The 20,133-nt window shown below is 40.8% G+C and overlaps 2 protein-coding genes across 2 annotated transcripts in view; one reads left to right on the top strand and one right to left on the bottom strand.

Moving 5' to 3' along the window:
* Positions 1-992: 992 nt before the first annotated feature.
* Positions 993-7,666, bottom strand: LOC120791037 (fibulin-7). Its single transcript, XM_040129143.1, has 8 exons — positions 7,528-7,666; positions 5,041-5,200; positions 4,762-4,932; positions 4,032-4,157; positions 2,875-3,057; positions 2,644-2,781; positions 2,229-2,364; positions 993-1,995 (listed from the first exon to the last, which is right to left on the bottom strand). Exons 1-8 carry the CDS (start codon positions 7,594-7,596, stop codon positions 1,632-1,634), a joined length of 1,347 nt encoding a protein of 448 aa, XP_039985077.1. The 5' UTR covers positions 7,597-7,666; the 3' UTR covers positions 993-1,631.
* A 2,985-nt stretch (positions 7,667-10,651) lies between these two features.
* LOC120789876 (C-type lectin domain family 18 member A-like) overlaps positions 10,652-20,133 on the top strand; it is an 11,388-nt gene continuing 1,906 nt past the window's right edge. The window contains exons 1-11 of the mRNA XM_040127029.1: positions 10,652-10,775; positions 11,750-11,841; positions 15,541-15,774; positions 15,902-15,999; positions 16,507-16,628; positions 17,164-17,271; positions 17,421-17,513; positions 17,992-18,098; positions 18,227-18,356; positions 18,528-18,624; positions 19,290-19,381. Coding sequence (XP_039982963.1) covers positions 10,652-10,775; positions 11,750-11,841; positions 15,541-15,774; positions 15,902-15,999; positions 16,507-16,628; positions 17,164-17,271; positions 17,421-17,513; positions 17,992-18,098; positions 18,227-18,356; positions 18,528-18,624; positions 19,290-19,381 — 1,297 coding nt within the window. The remainder of the gene's footprint in view (positions 10,776-11,749; positions 11,842-15,540; positions 15,775-15,901; positions 16,000-16,506; positions 16,629-17,163; positions 17,272-17,420; positions 17,514-17,991; positions 18,099-18,226; positions 18,357-18,527; positions 18,625-19,289; positions 19,382-20,133) is intronic.

Genomic DNA, 20,133 nt, shown 5'->3' with positions numbered 1-20,133 from the left:
TAGCCATGTAAAATGGCTATCAGGCACCAGGCTGGACCTTGCACAAGCAATGATGATGACCTCTTGTGGATCCCTGAGGGACAGACACAAAGAAGGCCTCCAATTCAACTCTACTTTTTCCATTAAGACAGAAGAGGGAGAGCCTGATTCAGGAACAGTCAGAGGTCTATTCTGCGGTGGTAATAAAGAGAGTTTTTAATTCAGCCTGCACCCCTCAGCCAGTGACTGACTGGCTAACGTGAATCGTCCTCTATTCATCCTTCTCTATTCAGCCGTCACAGTCTGTCTGCCTCCCTATCTCTATGCATCTTTTTTCTTCACTCAGCATGCAGTCTTGTTTTAGGATCGTGTGGCTGAACCTCCCCCGCCCCCTCGGTGCTGTCATTGGCGAGTCTCCGCCGGAGCCCCCTCTGCAACTAAAGACATCCTGTTGGTCTCCAGTGAACCTACACTTAGCCTCACTGCCCACAAACGCACTTTTTTGTGGTTTCCAATTTCAGAATGTTGCATAACACCAAGGAGTAGATAGATGGCCGGTGCAGCACAGAGGTGACACATTTCATCACACCTCTCTGAAAATTCACAATTTTTCTAAATACAGTTCTTGTGAAAGGAAAATGATCACACATACATTACTTGCACAGGGTGCATGTGACACATGCATTTTTCTGTGTGTACTTGTTTTGCAAATTTCAAAGTTAAAGTTATTAATGCACTGTAGGGACACAGTGGCTCTTTTCAGCAGCCTGTCTCTGGCTGCCTGTCTGCTGAACAGCACTGCTCTGTACTGCATGAACTGAAGTGTTTCTCAAACAACCACTGCTCACATATAATACTGCTTATACTGTATATATCTGAATTCTCAGCAGGTAGAGAGTGCAGAGAATTTAAACATTTTTTCAAGATTTCATGCAGTTGCAGAAAAAAAAAGAAAAATAGAGAAGCCAAACTTTTTATGGTTAATATGGTTTAAATGGTGTTTTAATGATTGCATTGGAAATTGTACTGAAACCAGAATATAAATAAAACATGATAGTAAAAAGTATAACACAATCGTCACACATCATGATTACATGTCCATATAACATGTATGTCAACATAGCCGGACTGTCATTCACAAAAATAGCACTTTCTGAAAGGGGGGATGGTCTACATATTTTCTGGTTCAGCTTTTTACAAACATCCCTCAGCTGAGTGCTGGTTAATTGTTTGATACATATTTTCATTCCCCTTTCATGTCTCCTACACTCCTTTCAGTCTTTTTGCAATAAATATGTTTTAGTTAATCCATAGAAAACTCCTGTTCTTATACTTAAGTCATCCAAACATACATCACTAAATTTGCATTTCCTTAGTTATTATAACAATGCCCCTGAAGAACCCATACTCTAAAACATGTATCGCATGCAGTTGTGCTCTGCCACCACTTTATGCTTGCTTTACTACAGTTTTGATACCTGGGAGCCGCAACTCCTTTAGCGACAGTACAGGTGACTTGAAAGACGGTCAACTTAAAACATCAGATTATCACACATCCATGACCAACTATCTTTAGTCCTTAGCTAAGTCAAAACCAGACTTTTGTTTGGAATTTGTGCTCTAAGAGTGTTTCCACATTCCCCCTTCTGTTTCTAGAACTCATACTGGGACACAAACATGGTGACTTTGGTGATGTACTTCCCCAGCTGGATGCGTCTCTCCAGCTCGCTCATCTCCACTTCTGCCTCCAGAGTGACAGGGCCCTGCACGGGGCTCACCAGCATCAGCTGACCTGTCAGACGGTCTGAACGCTGGACTGTGAAGTGGCGCCGAACTTGCCTTCCCCCCAGCAGGGAGAAGCGAAGCGTGTCACCCATTGGACGCAACGCTGATACCCTGAACATGACGCGAGGGGCTGACAGGTTGGACACAGCAGCCAGGTAATGGTAGGAGAAGGAATTTGGGGCCTGAGAACACGCCTTGTTGTCCAAAGGACAGGGGTTACGTTCGCAACGCCTGGAAAAAAGAAAAACAAGTCACAACAGAGAAAGATGTAGCCGAAAGAGTATGTGTGAGAAACGGTGTTAAAACAATGGAATCAAACCAGTTATACTGTCAAAGTTTTTATTTGGTCCAAGACTCCATCCCCATATCTACTAATTACTATGCATTTCAAATTAAAATCACTTTTTTTTGTAAAATGGGGAGCGAACTTGGATGTAAATAATATGACTGGAGATCATGCTCACATAGGTGACGTCTTGACATATGTGGCATGAGGGATTTTAGGGCAGTCCACACGGACACACTGGAAACCACCATATGTATTGATGCACATTTGGTCCTTTGTGCAGTTGTTTTGTCTGGTGGCACACTCATCAATGTCTGTGAGAAAACATCAACACAGTAAGACTTTTATTCAAACAGAAATAATAGTTGGGATGTCATTCACACTGTGTGAGAGTTAAATTCTCAATTTTTTTGTGAACTTGAGCTATTTCAATGGGTCATTTTTGATGTTTTTTTTTTTTTAAATCAGTAACATTTTCTATACAGACGCTTTCTTGACAATACTTCATATAATGCTGATAACAGATTTTTGAAATTAAGGAAATTGAAAGTGATTGCAAAATAAAACGCAGAAAGAGAAAAATGTGAGTGCACCTTTACAGCTGCGTCCATCGCGGGTCACGTTATATCCAACAGGACAGGTGCAGCGGTAGCCCCCAGGGGTGTTAACACAAGCATGTAAACACAGTCTCCCAGCCTGGCCATTATGGAACAGCTCACATTCATCTATATCTGAAGTGAACAACACACACACACAGTTAGCATCCTATATGGAAACATAAACGTGTATATCTGTTTTAGGTCCAGGGCAGGTATTAACTGTACCAGTGCAGGTGCTGCTGTCCCTGCCAGAGATGGTGTAACCTGGCTCACAGGTGCAGTGGGTAGATCCCTGCACTATAGTGCAACGTGATGGACGAACAAAGGGCCCAGTCGTGGCAGCTGGCAAGGTAGCAGCAGTGGTAGCTGCAGAGGTGGCAGCAGAGGTGTTTGCCATGGTAACAAAGACTGAATGGGGAAGACAGGAAAGAGGAGCAGTAAGCAGTTGTAGGCTGTGTTTTTATTCCCTCCTGTAGCATTTTCTGTGCAGTAGCTCTGTATCTACCCTGTGGCACAGCAACATTAATTCACTCAGTCATTAATGGATAATGTGCGAGCACTAACAAGTTTATTTTTTAACAGTAAAATGTCCTGCTCTGTATATATCATTGTCAAAATTCTTTACAAAGGAAATTTAAGGGATCCTTATCAAAAATCTTTGTATTTATTATGTGTTTATGTAAAAAAATGACTCTCAGCCAATATGTTATTATTGGGCAATATTAGAATTTCTTTTGACCTAATTTGTCACCATGCACCCATGACTGCAAAGCTTTGAAAGCCCTAAGAAACTAGCATTCATCTGGTACTATTAGACAAAGGGAGTGAGTGAGTGAGTCTATAGTCATGACTGTGACATGATGAATTGTAGCTTGCCCAAAAAGGGTAAATAAAGCCAGACCTACAGTAATAAACTGAATGTTTGCATTGCAATATTAAATAAATAGAGAAAAACTCAACTAGGTGGGTTCAAAGATTCACAATCACTGTTTGTACATGAAATCCAGCAGCCACATCGCAGGGTGGACTGCTGCCACTCAGCCAGCACTGTCTTGGACTTCAGGCTGGAATTCAGTAAAACCCACTCTGTGGCATGTAGCACAGGCTTGTATTGGCAAACCAAAGCTCTAGCCAATGTGATCTCCTTTAGCAAACTGGGAGGATTTAGATACTAGCCTATAAAACATATGCTCTGATGCAATGTGTTGTCTTAGATACTTATTTTTTATTTGTGGGTCTTATAATATTAAAGGTGTAGTGACTTTTTGTGCAGTCTGAGGTGTCTTAAGTGTTGGTCGTTATCTTAATGTGAGCAACGGCGAGATGGCAAAGCAAAACTACATCTCCATCGTGCTTGTGCGGTCTGGGTATGTAATTCCTACATGTTGGCACAGGGCTCTGACAGGTAGCTCCGGCCCAGCCTTTGGCACAGACACAAGAGAACTGGTTCAGCTCATCCACACACGTCCCGCCATTCAGGCACGGAGAGGACGCACACTCATTGATGTCTGAGGGAAAAGACAGACAGGAGGGTAATACAGGGAAACTCTGGTGCTATGTCTGAACCCCGGGCACATGAAACCAAATATCTTTGATTTTTAAAGATAAGAGAACATGATGTCATGGCATATGTATGTGTTAGAGAGAATAGAGAAAAAGCGGAGCAGATGAGTTCACAACAGGTGCCGCCAAAGTGTAGGGGAAGCCTTGGTTGATCAAACAGATTTTAAACCGTTATCTCAAAGTTAGCAATCTGTCAGAGGACATTGAGGTTGGAATATCGCATGTCTCAGCATTGAATAAGATCGCTGGACAATGACCAAAGTACATAAAGAGGAACTATGATCATGGGTCACATATGAAATATATCTCTACAAAGAAAAACGTTGATGACATGCATGATGCACAAAAAGCAGGAGAGGGGGAGGTTAGAAAGCGGACGATGACAGGGATCTAAAAGTGATCAGTGGGTTAGATAACAGGATGAAAGATGGTCAGGGTGAAGAAGAGGAGAGACACTGGTGCGAAGTGGATGAGGAGGAAGAGGAGACAGTGGAGAGAGTGACGATCCCAGGGGGGCTGGGTAGCAGAAGATCTGGGCTGGTCTCTCACCTCGGCAGGTAGGCTGCTGGCCGCTCCAGGTCAGGCTCTCCTGACAAACCCTGCTCTCCGATCCCACCAGTTCATAGCCAGGGTCACACAGAAAGTGAATCTCATGGCTCACGCTATTTGACTTGCCAAGTTTCCGGCCATTGATGGGCGCATCCAGTTTGGTGCAGGTAACTGTTGGAAAGCGATGATTTAAAAAAAAAAAGAAAAAAAAGAAAAAGTAGAATGACAGATATTTTAACATTAACATTTGAATAAATCAATCTGGGGTGTTTTGCTCACTGTTGATGGCTTTTGTTGTCTGCTTCCCCGCGTTGCTCTGCAATAAGTTTATTTTCTTCTTCAGGTTGCGTAGACTCTGTAAGTAGGAGGCTTCATGGGCTGAGAGAAGCTTCTGGACCTGCTTCAGAGACCCCTGTATTTCCTGCCTACCAGGACAGTCCTGGAACAAAAATAATAATTAATAATTTATTAATTCATCATCATTATTTAATTCATTATTCATCAATAATTCACAGCAACTTGTTCAAAGCTGATTTGAAATTCACTGACAAGAGTTTATGAAGCACAGAATTTTTATTCTTTGCTACAATATGGCAATTCAAATTGTAGCCACAGTAGTTTCATTCACTAATTTTGATGTGAGAAGAGTGTGATTTTTGTTAAAACTGCCTTCGTCTAAGCTTTAGGAGCATTTAAGAGTCTCCTGCACTATGCATAGTGTTACTATGTGGATACTGAAAGCTACAGAGCCCATTCATTTAGCTATAAAACTTGTTTTAAGTTTTCTTAAAAAGGACTACTGTTTTTTGCTGAATCTATGAATACAGAAAAGCTACTTTTCTGGCTCACATAAGTTTAAAAATAAATATTTGTCAACATGAAAAAGAGACCGCAGGGCCACAAAAACCAGTGATGTCACTGATGTATTAGCCTGAGAACTAACATTTCTATTCATTCACAGGACTCAACGTGATGCCAAAGATGTTTTTCCAACCCAACCAACTTTAAAACTTGTAGTTTTGTCTTAGCAAAATGTACTTAGACCCAAAAAAATGTTTTCTATGGTAACCACACATTCACCTTTTTATCACTCAGTGATTATGTTGCACTTTCTAGTCTTTCTAGGGCTGAAATTTCAGATCTTAGTCACAACATTATTTCTCATAAATTAAACCCTCATGTGTATTCTGTGTCCATCATCAGAATTGCGTTGTGAGGGGGAAAAAAAAATCTGAGCAGCTCAAATGGATATGGATATCAAATGTTACTCTACCCATTGGGTTTCTATACCTATACCTAGTCAGCTCCACGGCATGCAAGCAAATGGAAGTCTGCACTCGGAAACCTGCGTAGTACAGAGGCTGGGCTGTTATTTGAGGGAGTAAATGCAGTGGGAACAGAGTATGTTTTTCCACTGTAAGTACATGTGCAAGCAGGAACCTCCCTCTCTCAAAACAAGATACTGTAACTCAGTCACAAACACAAAAACAGACTGAAAGTAACCAGTTTACTATTCTTGCATTATGGTTTTAGGTGTGACCCTACATGTAGGTTCAAAATCTTCATTATATAAAGTTATGTAACTGCCATGGGTCAATATATGAAAGGGGTTAATATCAGCAAACATTATTTAGCTTGCATTATAGGTAATGACTTGATTTTTTATGATGTGGTAAATTTAGGGTTTGGGGGTCAGTCAGTCGGGTAGAAACGCCCTCAGCATAAACATCACCTCTGTTACAACCTCCCTTTCTAGTAGCTGAAAGGAGTGCAAGAGGGAGTGGCAGTGACTTGTTTTCTACCCATGTCCGCTCCCTCATTACTCTCTTTCATTCAACAGCGTCATTCTGTCCTGTCCTCTCATACATGTTTTCAGACAACCAATTAGTGTTTTCTTCCAGCAGGAGTTATGTAAGAAGAGTCAATATTTGTTGAAAACACCTTTCTGATTTGGACCGAACTGGGGTTTGGAGAGACTTCAGTCAGTCAGGGGGCTGGCTGGTGTTTATAGTGTAGTTGTCAAAGGCCTCTTTCTGCCTGTGCTAGGCGACATTTCACATGGCCTCATGTTAACTGGGTGATATTACCATAGTGGTTAGGAGTCATGCAGTATGGGGGCTCAAGATTGAAGTTCTATTAAATCCAACCAGAGCTGTCTAATATTTAACAACTTTAAAAACACTGAAAAACAACTTACAGTTATACTCACACATATATACACACGTACAGGTATACAAGACCTAAACCATCAGACTGGACATTGATGTTGGCCATCTCCTAGTAACACACAAACAAATACGCACATGCACAGACATGCATGCAAAGGCCAAAAGAGAGTCATTCGCAAAGAGATGCAGCTTTTTGGAAATACTCACCAGATGTGTGGTAAAGAACAGCATAGATATATTATTATATTGTCTGATAAAGGGGAGCCTCTGGGGTCCTGTTCCTGACGCTTGCGTGTAAAGTGAAGGTGACTCAAGGTCTGGTCTGTCAAAAATGTTTCTCTGTGATGCCAAGCAAGGACATTCACAGGAGGACCTTTAGTGTACTTCAGAGGAGAGGGAGGTTATTCAGATTTGAGCAGTTTTTGCCTTTCAAGCCATGCACGATCGTTCGTAAGAGGTATATTGTAACCAACAGAGCTGTCTTTGTGAGCACGTGTCAAGGCCTTAATTTTCTTTAACTGAAAAAGTCATATAAGTCAAAGCATCCTTCCGTTACTGTCATTCATACATTCGCCCATCAACACTTTGTTGCACTTACCTGTCCAAAAACAGGGCGGAATGAACAGGAACACACAAAGGTGATGACAATTGCAGCTGACACAAACATGTTTCCATTAATACAAATCCAACGCGCAGTCGGTGATCAGTCCTCAAATGTGTTAGAAGTTGCAGGCAGTGTGAACTTTGAGTGGGCAGGACTCCAGGGGAGAGAAAACCCCCAGTTGTGGCAGTGGACAAGCTGCTGCTACGAACTGCTGCGGAATGCTGGGTTTATTCTTCAGGAGCCAATCAGGGCAGGAGACTTTAAGAAAAATGTAGCCACATTATTATCCCTTTACCTAATTTGGAACGCACTTCCTCCAGGTCAAAGCAGCTTAGATTATATCTTGTTTACAGAGAAGTGGAAGAAAACTGAATTTCAGCGGATCAATATAACAGCATGAGATAATAGTCAGTCTGAAGGGCACACGCACATATCGCACTTTGACCATTTTGTGTGCATTGCAAAATGCAAGGAAAAGGGTGCTACCACCAAAATTCAAAACAAAGGATTAGTATCTGCTCTCACTATTTGACAGGTTGGTCTTTTAAGACAAAGAATGTCTCCTGCTGTTTTCTGATGCTGTTTGTTCAAAGCAGTAATAACTGTAAACACAGCAGTGTCACCATTTAATATATATTGATGAAAAACACAAAACATCTTGTCATTTACACTGTATGCTGGAAAAAATACTAATAAATATTCACACACCTTTTTTTTTTTAATTTCTTTTTTTTTTTTTTTTACATTAAAAAGACATTTAGCTGACTAATATGTCAACTTCACTTGAAATCCTACTGCTGCATTTACTCCAGAGATGTGCAGACTCTACAGAGAAGCTGTGCCCTCTACAGGAATATATGCATACACGCATCCCTGTACTGTAAATTACTTGGACAGGACAAACTAACATAAACTACTCTTGGGTCATTAACGAAGGGCCATGCTGGACATGACTATTATCATGACAAGGACATGACAGTGTGTTAAGGGAATACAACAAAAATGAATGGAGATAACAGGTAATATTTTTCCCCACTATATATGTTATTATTGTGGGCTGACAACAATGGTGATTTACAGCCCTTAAAAAGACTAATTCACTGAATTAGTCTTGAAACTCAGCACAATTCACAGTTGACCCATCATAGCTGAGTTACACAGCAACAGTGAATATCACTGTTAGACCTGTCTGTACGGTGGAATATTGTAAAATAATAAAACTGCATGTTTGTGTGGGCATAGACACCTTTATGAAGTTGCCATGGAGAAATGTTAATCGGGTAGGCAGGCCTCATCTGTCCTGGCTCACTATGCCTGCAAAGTAAGTAGTATGTTGTTCTCAAATTAGCATGCAAGTTTCATTCTGCTAGATGTCTGTATCAGCAGCTTCTTCTTTTATAATGTTGGCTATTGGAAAAAGGGAAATTGCACTGATTATAAAGACAAAACTGTGTTTGTTGACAAATTTGATAATTTAATTGAAATGTGTCTAAGTAAGAGTTTGCAACTTAACTATGCTGCTGTAGAGAAAAAAAATCTATTGTGTGGATGGATTTTTGTCCTCAGTGTGTTCTGCTAACACCAATGTTGTTCAAAGAGTAATGACGAGGCTGAGACTCTTGGGTATTTCTTTGAGCTCGAGCAGGAAGGAGCTTACAGTGGTTGTTGGAGTTACCTGAGAAATCATCTTAGTGGGTGTCCGTGTCTGATTGAACCCACAACAAACTGTGTGCACACTTTGCTCAGCAGGGTAAGACAGTCCCTTAGTGATCCAGCAAAATCAAAGCGATAAGAAATAACTGGGCAGCCTGGGGATTGATCTGTCAGTGTAAAATAAAATTCGGCCCACAGGGGGGAGAAATGAGTGGGAGTCTATTGTGTCACAAAGCAGTCATCTCCAGACACTGAATCATCCCTTAATGTGCGGATCATGATTCATGCTTCCCACACTGGGTCCAAATAGACACCCAGACAGCTTGTACCTTTCCATGCTCAGACCTATCTGGTCATTTTATACCGCTTAAAGTTGTGCCGCCTCATGTTCTGCTAGACTTTAATATCAGAAAAAAAAAAAAAAAAAAAGAAGAATCACAACCACATTTAGTTTAAAATGAAAATGACCTGCACCTCAGTGTGTCCTCGGTCTGTCGTCAGCTCGGTAATAAAGCTTCATCTCTAGTAATTCACCTGAATGATGGACATCAGTCCCTAAAAACAAGCTTCCCCTCATTTAACAATAATGAACACACATTGCTCAACCATGCATCAGAGTAAATCTCTCTATTTGTCACTACGATCAGGAAATGGTCATAGAGATGATTAAGACATAGAGCATGCGTTTATACTAAGTGACTGACCTTCACTAGTAAAACACCTGCTGTCAGTGGCAGTAAGTATTCATGTGTAAATTTACTCAAGCACTGTACTAATCCAGTGTCTGTATTTATGACAGACACTATATATCACACTGTATGGCCATAGTTGCTTTGCAGATTAAGATTTTACATTTTAAACCTGTGGTTGGCTTGTAATAATGATGACTTGTTAAAGATTAAACTACCCTATTGTAAAAATACAATGTATGATAATGTAAAACTGAAACAGGAGCATTAAGAGCACAGTGGTTACTCTGATAGTCAGCACTGCATTTTCTTACGCTTACATACTTTTAGCCTCGCCGCATTTTGAATGAGACTTTAACTTCTGGGATTTGGAAACAAAACGGTGTTAAGTAAAGCAGTCAGTCATGTTTTCACAGCTGTTTTTTATTCTTGTAGTTTAACAAAACAGTGATCGTACGTTATTGAAAATATCTTGTCTCTTGTCCTTTCTCCTTCCTTGTTACTTTTTTTTTTTTTTTTAGGAGGAGAGACCAATCTGAAATATATTGAACGAATGAATGATGAGCTGGTGTCTCTCTTGCATGCTTGCACCCAGGGTCCTTTCATAAAATGTTACAAATCTAAAGGCACATTACAGGGAGTCTACTATAGCCTTGTGGCTACAATAGAGACATGTGCCTGTCGCTGCAGTGGAGAAAAGAGGGAGGAGAGGAGCAGGGAGGCAGGATAACTCTGAGCAAGTGGCCACTGTTGTCGAGACGCTTCAGGAGTTCACAATGGGGTCTGGGACAGCTTCCCGGTGTTTGGATCTGTTTGTCGCTTTGTCTCTGCTGTCCCCGTGCATCCACGCGAACCGGACGATCAGACACACGCCGCACCGCCAGAAGTCCCCCACTACCGGTAAGCACATTTCAAGTTGTGCACGAGTCAGGTGGCCGAGAGGGACGGTGCAGGAGCTTGTAGTGCTGGATGACCTTCATCAATCCACACACATTTTTAAACCAGTTAGACATTTTTTTTCCCCCTCCGATGAAAAGGAAGTTTTTAGCCTAAATCCGAACAGAATACAATGCTATGAGTGGACTAGGAAACGTAAAGGAGTGTGTTTCTGAAAAAAAAAAAAAAGTTTATTTATTTTTTTTAATATATTGGAAGTTTTTATCTTTATGTTGGCAATCAAGCGGCAGTCCTTTAAACTGCAGACTCTATTGGGCTTTCTTAGCTGTCCAAATCCATCCGGAAAAACAGCCCAGCATTTCTGTCACTGCCTGCTGTGCTACAGAAGTGTACCATGAGCTTAACTATGAGCTATTTTCCTAACAGACCAAGTCTAAAATGTTATTTATCCACGGTATGCCCTTACATCAATGAATCAAAGATTCCAGGCCCAGTATATTTGTTATATATTACATATTAAGGTAATGTAAAATTTATTTGGCATGGCTTCCGAGCCTAAAAAGGAAGGGTTGTCATACAGGCCTAAAGCATCCCGGAATTTGTACAATGGCATGTGTATCTGTACGTTTACAGATGATTGGGCATTTTCAAGCTGTTTTTAGGGGATGCTTGCTCACTCAGCACATGTCAGGGTGGTAAAAATATCATTTTTAGTTTTGATTGAAATTTTGACTTAAGTGACCCTTGACTTGAAATGTGAGCAAAAATGTAACAGACAGTATCGGCCCATGCTCAGACCTTACAAACACACAAACACACACACACACACACACACACACACACACACACACACACAAACACACACTCTCTCTCTCTCTGACATGCACTCAAACTTCCCGCCCAAAAAAATTTGCATTCCGTTGCCACGGTGACAGCAGCAGAGTTATAGTAAACGAGCGTTTCTTTTTTTCTTCCAGGGCTTGGGGTGAAGGAGCACTCGCAGATTGTTGCCCAGCACAATAGATTGCGCAGCCGGGTCAAACCCATGGCAGCGAACATGCAAAAAATGGTTTGTGGCACCTATTGTCTGTTTCTCCTGTGTGTGCTTGAATGGTGTGAATGCTGTTGCCTAAATGTTAGTTTAAGTTTAACTCTATCCATTTGTTGACAGTCTGCACTCTCTTTTAAAACGGGAGGTTGTACACTGTCAACACAGCTGATAACTCACTATAGAGCTCACATTTGCCTCTTTATATGAATTATTGGCTCTTTACTGTAGACTTTCTCTACCTCCACTAGTGGAAGATATTTGTCCACATGTTGCAATCTTAAACGATTTGCTTTTCAATTTACACAGATTTGCAGCTGCCAGTGCAAAACCCAGACAAAAACAGTCCTGACAATGACGCTGTCAGTAATGATCAGACATGTTTTTGTGTAAGGATGTAAAACCCTGTTGATCAGGATGTGAGCCAACAGTTCCGAGAGGCTTGCAGCACCAACAATGAGAACAACGGTCCGGAAACATGGTTCAGAGCTGTGTTTTTACTTTCTTTCAATCTAACTACAACAGGCCTCAGCATAGTCACGGGGCAAAGTCCATCAAAATCACCACAATATTCCTTTCTCAAAAGTGAAATCACGAAACAAAGGCATATACAACAAAGGTTTTTAATTGAACTGTCTTGTTCTGTGTTGCTGATTGTCTCAACAGTGTGAAACAGTAATGTTCATGCACCATTTGCTCTGCTCTGCTGCAGGCTGAGTGATAGTGTGGACAGTTAGAGTGAAGCCAAAATCAATTAGCTATGCGGAGAGTCTTGTGAGGGTCACACAGTCAAACGACGCCATTGAATCTTTTTGGGGTTTTTTTGGACAAGTAAGGATAAAACCAAGCAGCGTTTTTCACTTGTTAGCCTTATAATACTAATAGTCAACACAGATAGTTAAACTACTGTACACGAAATGCCAATCATAAAGTTGACAGACTGATATAACAAGTCGGGGTGTTGTTGTTAGGCGCTGCTGAATGTGCTGGAATTCCTAATATTGATTTTTGACTCAGGTTTTTCTAATCCCAGTCCCTGCAAAACAGCCCAGCTAAATCCTCACCTTATCTTATTGCATCTATTGCTACGCCGTACAGTATTTATCTGCACAACTGTCTTGCCTGCGCGTGATTATGACTAATGGGTAATGATGATTAAACTCACAATGCACTAGATATCCTCTGGGACTAATATGAGATTTGCACCAGGGCAAGCTGTCACTTTGTCATAGATTACATCCTCAAAGCCATCTGCGCAGACTGAGCCCCGATTCTTCGACTGCTCTTCAGCCTCGGAGAACTGTTCTCAAACGATAAGGCTGTAATGAGAAAAAGAGGATGTAGATAATCATTCTGCCTTCACAGCTGTGGTATTACAGGTAATTTCCCTGTGAAAACCCTCAGAGGAAGCTTTGCCGAGCTGAAGAGGCAAAATTAAAGAGCTTTACTGATAAATGTTAAAAGGCTCAAGGCTTCGGCTGTGTTTGTGAATATCTGAATAAGGATTTCATTTTTTTCTTTTCAGAAAGGAACCAGCAAGCATTGTGGTGAGATTGTGTTGAAGTGATTATAATATAGTCCTGTAGGCTTTGCTTTAAGGTGGAGATAAGATAGCAGTATTTTTAGGAATAAATGATGCTCCTCCTTTTCTCACCCACTGCCCTGTCTGCAGGTTTTCTTTGAGCTCTTGAGGCTAGAAGTATTATGAGGTCACACCATCACTCTCAGAGGCAGAAATTAAAGTTGAGTATTTTCTTTTGATATGTAAATCACAGCCCCTGATTGTGAGATTTTACCTTATTATCAATCTCTCTCAGAATTTCTCAAGCTCCAACTCTGAGAAAAAGTAGAGTTTCACAGCTTCATTCATTTAGCCAATTCAGTACAACAATACAGCAGCTGTGGACGGAGCCCTTAACAAAGGCAAAACAATGCACAAACACACACATTTTTCATGCTCTCAGTGAAACATTCAAATCCCACAGCTCATACAGTATGGCATACTTTAAAATGAAATGTCTTATTTGAAATATTGCCTGGTGACCTTATACCCCTCTGGTGGCATCAAAGGGTGAGTCGATGACTTTGGCTGCGTGACATCGAAGTGCAGAGTGAACAGTGAACGTAAGGGGGGGGTCGGCCTTTCTACATCACACATCGGAGTCATACCTTTGATATATCTTATCCAAACTCTGTGTAGCTGTAGAGAAAAACTTGGACAGACATTTCTTTTTAAGAGAATATTTTATGTTCCATTTTTAATAGCTGCACAGATGGCGCAGTGACAGGAAAGATGGCAATAGCAATAGGACACCCTGGCTTGATACTTAAGCTTAGAAATTGCTCTTTTGTTCATGTAAAGGAATATCTCATTTATCAACAAACCTAAAGATGAATGACCAGTCTAGCACTGTAATGTTTTTTTTTTTTTCTTTTTAACCTAACGAAAAATTTGGGAGACTTACGAATGACATTTAAAATCGTTACAATCGAAGCAACAGAGTCACACTGGATCCTACATTTTTCATAATGCAACCAATAGTATTATGGGAGACAGCATTACATTTGCCCGTCCCTGATTGGCATTCTGTTATAACTTGTTGGTATATTAACCAGGCAGAGATAACCCTGATTACATCACCAGGGTTATTTTCTCCAACTTTAGAAAGGTCCTGCCAGAGCCACAGAAGACATTATGACCCTCAAGACAGGGAAACTGACATTTCAGGTGTAGAATTGGTGGACTGTCCCTTTAAAGAGGAGTAATACATTCAAGTCATTCATTAATTTTAATGATTTAAAGCTTGAGTCTGTAACTTTGTGTACGTTGTGCATGTAGTAACTGTAATGATGTTTGTACCGTAGCACATATGGCAGAGCGATTGTGGAAAGTCTGTGTGGAAACCAAGTCATTTGTCTGAACCAGCCGCTCCAAACCTTGGAAAATGTGGAACTTAGTGAAGTGTTTATACCAGTGCAGCAGGCAATGAGTGTTAGTCTGTGTTTGTTGGCCCTGTTGTGGACTGGCAGCTTGCCCAAGATGTCTCCCTGGCTGTTGTCCACTGTAGGGAAACGGATTAAAGGGGTAAAGAATATCACTCATGCATATGAGGAATGACCTTCATGCCAAAGAGTTTTTCTTTCATCCAGTCTTAATCAGTATCTGCAAAGTACAATATGACCTTTATTACAGATCCCAGCAACATATTTTGATAATTAAATGAATTGATGATGAAAATGTCCTGTTGCTTATTATTTATATAATTACTAAATAATTATTAATTTTAATAAATAATTATTTAATGCCTTCATAAGCATCAGTTTTGCAAAAAAAACCCCAAACTTTAGGGACCTGTATGTTAGAACTGCACATGATAAAGATAATCTGAGATAAACGGACGAAAAGAAAATGAATTGGGCTTTGTTGGACCCCAACTCTAAAAACTATAGGGGAAGAACTGAAAGCCTTTGATTTTCTCAACCACATCTGCTTTTACAACATTTAATCAAAAAACAGAAAGAAAAACCTTAAACATCTGCTGAAACATACAAATACAGTAAATTAACCCTTGTGTTAGCTTCTTCGTACAGGTGTGCTGGTTAGCAGTAGTCCACCCCTGCGTACACGTAAGACTGCTAGAAAAGGCTAAAGTATGCGTAACCAAAAAATGAGAAATGTGTAGCAATATTACTAAGTATTGTTATTGTCTTTATCCCTAGGAGTGGGATGAGAAGTTGGCCTTAGTTGCACAGGAGAGGGCCGCATCCTGTCACACAGACCCCTCCCCTCAGCACTCCTCAACTTTCAGTTACATTGGCTGGAACACACATCTTTCTGCTTATGGTGTCACCTCATTCTCTGACGTCATTGACTCCTGGTTTGAGGAGGGAAAGGATTTTCTCCACCTGAGTGGGCGATGTAGAGAGAACGCCACCTGTCAGCACTATACACAGGTATTCACATGAATGCTTACGTGGAGTCTTATATTTATAGACACCTCCTAGATTTTCACGTGTGTTTTTCCTTTAAAAGTGCTGATGTAGTGTGTCTAATGTGTCTAATCCCTTTGTTGTTGTGTAGCTGGTGTGGGCCACTTCGAGTCATGTGGGCTGTGCTAGCCAACTGTGTCTGAGAGAAGGAGACCTCTGGGAGACATTTGTCTGTGCATATTACCCTGGGTAACAATTACACACCTTTTCCCCAAAAAGGAAATGAAATTAAATCTGAGAGCCGCACAGTTTGAGCTAATTAATTCTCAGTTTTAAACAAAATACAAACTGTTAGTTTAATCTGCCATCCAGCTCACAAATAATTATGCTGTTGAAAACAGCAGTATTCACATGAAAGCTCCATGAATGTAGAGACAAAGAGTTAATTATTGGATTTAAGATTTTATTATGTTCAACGTTCACTTTATTTCACCAGGATAATCCACCCACTATCAATACTGCTTTTCAAGGGAATCCTGGGTACATATGTTGAAACGAAAAGATTACGTGAAACTACTTATGAATGAAGGTGTCAGAACGTATTTATCGTAAAAGCAAGTCCCTCTTCTTTATGGAGATTTCATTTGTTATCTTGACCATTAAGATGTTTTAAGCCCACCTGCCGTTACTCGAGATCAGATTGTGTGTGTCTGTATCTGTGTATGCGTTCTGCATTATATATTTGTGTTGCTGCAGGGGTAACTGGGAGGTGAATGGTCAACTGGTGATGCCCTACAAGTCGGGGCTGTACTGCTCTCTCTGCACCTCTTCCATGTCTGGCTGCTTTAGACTGTGGGATCATGTAGGTGGATTGTGTGGTAAGACAATATATTTGTATGTATTTATGTGCTGCATATATTGGTTGCTGCAGAAGCGAATTTTGCTGTCATTGGACATTCACAATATCTTTCTAAGGGAGCACTCAGTGAGGTTTTGGATACAAAGTTATTTCCACAAGGATTAAACATAAAACCTTGAAATATAAATGCATATCATACTCATACTATTTTTAAAGGATAAAACTGGAATTTTCAGTTTTCTACTACTATGGCCACTATTGTAGTTATTTCCAGTGTGCTCCTTGAGGTCATTTTTGTGTATCTACTCTCAATGTCTTGTTTAACTATTGTTATTTCTGGTTATTAAATATCGGTTCTTGTATCCAACCATGAAGTATTCTGAGTGTTTGACGGTTTCCTGCTTATCATTCGGCTAGAATTACAGTTCTGCTGCAGCAACATTGACAGTTTATTTGTGTAAAATGGTCAAAGATTTGTGATTCCAGATGTTCAGTTTGTGAGTGCGTTTATGTGTGTTTGCTGGTGTGCATGCACATTTTTTTTCGTTTATTAGAGATTCCAAGGAATCCGTGCCGTATGAGCTGTGGTCAGCACGGCCATCTTAACATCTCGTCCTGCAAGTGCAAGTGTGACGCGGGCTTCACCGGACGCTTCTGCCAGGGTACCAGTCAACAATATCAAGAGTAGTAGTGTCGAGATAGTATACATATTGGTATGAAGCCTCATTAAATGGGTTTGTTCTCTATATTTTAGTATTTTAATATTCAAAGTAGAGAGGCAGATTTTACTGTACTAGTGTCTGTTTTTCAGTTCGGTGCAGCGTGCAGTGTGTACACGGTCTTTTCAAAGAAGAAGAATGCTCTTGCTCGTGTGATGTTGGCTATGGTGGTGCTAAGTGTGCAGGTAAGTGCATTGTGCTTTAGTACAGTGTACACTATTTTGTGTTTTCATGTACCTCGGCAATTTGTATTTCTGGGAGACAGCTTGGCTTTAAAATTCAAAAGCACACACAGACAAGCATACTGAGGAAGTTAATCTTCGTTGCTGCAACATTCTCTATTTATCTTAATGGATGCTGAGTCTAGTGACTTGGTGAAAACATGATGAAAACACCAGTATGCTGACTTGTTGAAGGGTGCATAAAAGATATTAACAGTATATTTCAAGTAGCACATCAGGTTGCACAGGTTTACACTTTGATTACATGCTGTACATATCTTCTGGCTTTGAAGATGTGAATGCAATCACAACACCATTTATGGTATCTCTACAAATTCCATCCATGTGTACAACTGTAACGGTTCAACAGATTACAATATATTTAAGTACGTTCACTGAACTGGATCCATGATGGATATTTTGGCTGCTTGTGTCCCAACAGAGAAAGTGCCTTTTCCCTTCCACAGCTGTGATGTGATGATAGATGGAGATTGCTTCATGGTGTCTTCAGTAGCTGACACCTACTATGGAGCCAAACGTCACTGTCAGGTGAGAAACAGGTGTGTGTTACCCACTGAGAGAGTGAGACAAGCCCTACAGCCATGCATCATATAAATCATTATATCAAAACTTTCATTGTGTTCTCAGTGTGGCCTTTTCTTTGTTTAAACCACCAGGAACGTGGGGGTATTCTAGCTCAGATCCACAATCAGAAGGTTCAGGACATCCTGGCATTTTATCTCAGTCAACTGGAGACAAGCAACGAGGTCACCAACACTGACTTTGAGACACGAAACTTCTGGATCGGTACAATCTTTCATCGAGATCATCCAAATAAATGTTAACATAACATAATGTTCTATCACAGCACTAGACAGCACTACCACATTAGGATGCAGACTCTGCGGTCGTCTTGACCAGACGTACTACCAGGTGTAGATGCTGCACGGATAAAACAGCAATGTTTTTGCTCCACAGCTCTGACATATAAGCCTCTGAAAGACTCATTTCGCTGGGACACAGGAGAGATCCCTAGATTCAGCAGCTTTGCCTTTGGGCAGCCTGACAACCAAGGGTAAGAGACACATTTTCTAAAAGACATTAGCTACTGCAGAGTACATCATAAACAGAGAAGGCTGTGTGCAGTCGAGCTAACCAAACAAAAAACATATCGCCTAAAAGGCAGAAAATGTATTTCTCTGTGGGAGCTTCAGGTTTTTATTAAAATCTGGTTTACCACTGCAATATGTGTGAGTTACAGATGACTGCAAGAAATTAGAAAGAAAGTTTGATCTTTTATTTGCTTTCATCTCCGAAATTAAATCCAGCTCTTAAATAGCATTTAAAATGATATTATCCACTAAGGTTTTTTAAAAGAAACTACATTCAGACACTGACATTGGCTGACCTGCAACCCTTACCCTGACCACTAGATGTCCCTCTCCTTCTGTTTGTGTCTCCCTCATTCACCTACTATCTATCTATCTATCTATCTATCTATCTATCCATCTAATTTATTCTGTTCCCTTAATTTGTTCATACTCTTTGTACTGAATCAGAATGTTTAGTCTGTACAGTCTATATGACCACCGCAGAAATGTGTTTGTTCGGGTAGAAAAAGGACTAAAATATTTGAGTGATTTTCTTTTTTTCTTCATTTAAAATTCCCAACCGGATTCGGCACCTGCCATTCAAAACCCTGCACGTAGAGTTACTCACTCCGTCTCTTTCTCTGTCCAGTTTTGGAAACTGTGTAGAGCTGCAGGCATCAAGTGCTTTCAACTGGAACGACCAGCGTTGTAAAACACGGAACCGATACATCTGCCAACATGGTAAGGCTCCTTCTGGGAGTTGGTGGATGAAAGTGTGGGCGAAGGGAGAGTTCTCTTTTGTAAAACTGGCCAACCAGTCTGATCTGGTGGACCTTCCTGCTGAGAGGTGGTATTTCTAACCATTGAGTCACTGTGTTGCCCTTCAAATGTGATGTGAAGAATATTTGATATAAGCAATAATAGGAATTCAGAATAGTTACAACTTGCTATTTTGATGCAAAACCAAATAGATGATCACTGATAGCATTGCTTTCTGTCTTGCCTCTGAAAACTCAATACATTTGACTGCATGGTTGGCTGCATTTCTTCAACTGCAGCAGCACTTCCACAGTTGACTTGCAAGGGAGACTTGCTTGTCATCTTGTATTTCCACCAAAACCTGGCATCCTACCATCTGTCCAGCACCAACTGCTTTGATGCAAAAAGCAACCCGGCTCTGGGCTTCATGGTGAAACTGATCTGTGTCTTTCAAGGTCCCATGGCCCACCATCCAGCCATTAAAACAGGATTTAGTTCAGGGAATGTGTGTGCCCTGTTTTCTGACAAAAAGGTAGCTGACCTCCATTTTCTTTGCCTGAGTACGATTTGCGTTGGGGCCTATTCTGGGAAAGTGTGTTTCCCAGAGGGGTATGGGGATCCTGTCCTGAATGCAGAGGGGTGCCTGAAAGGTGGCTGACTTTTGTGTGACCAGGTTCAAATCCATCCTTGTGTTCTGTTACAGTAATGTCACAGTATCAAGCATCAGACTATTC

This window comes from Xiphias gladius, chromosome 1, assembly GCF_016859285.1.
Source record: "Xiphias gladius isolate SHS-SW01 ecotype Sanya breed wild chromosome 1, ASM1685928v1, whole genome shotgun sequence".
Classification (NCBI taxonomy): Eukaryota; Metazoa; Chordata; class Actinopteri; order Istiophoriformes; family Xiphiidae; genus Xiphias; species Xiphias gladius.
Note: the sequence above shows the minus strand (reverse complement) of the source record. Positions and strands in the feature narration are given on the sequence as shown.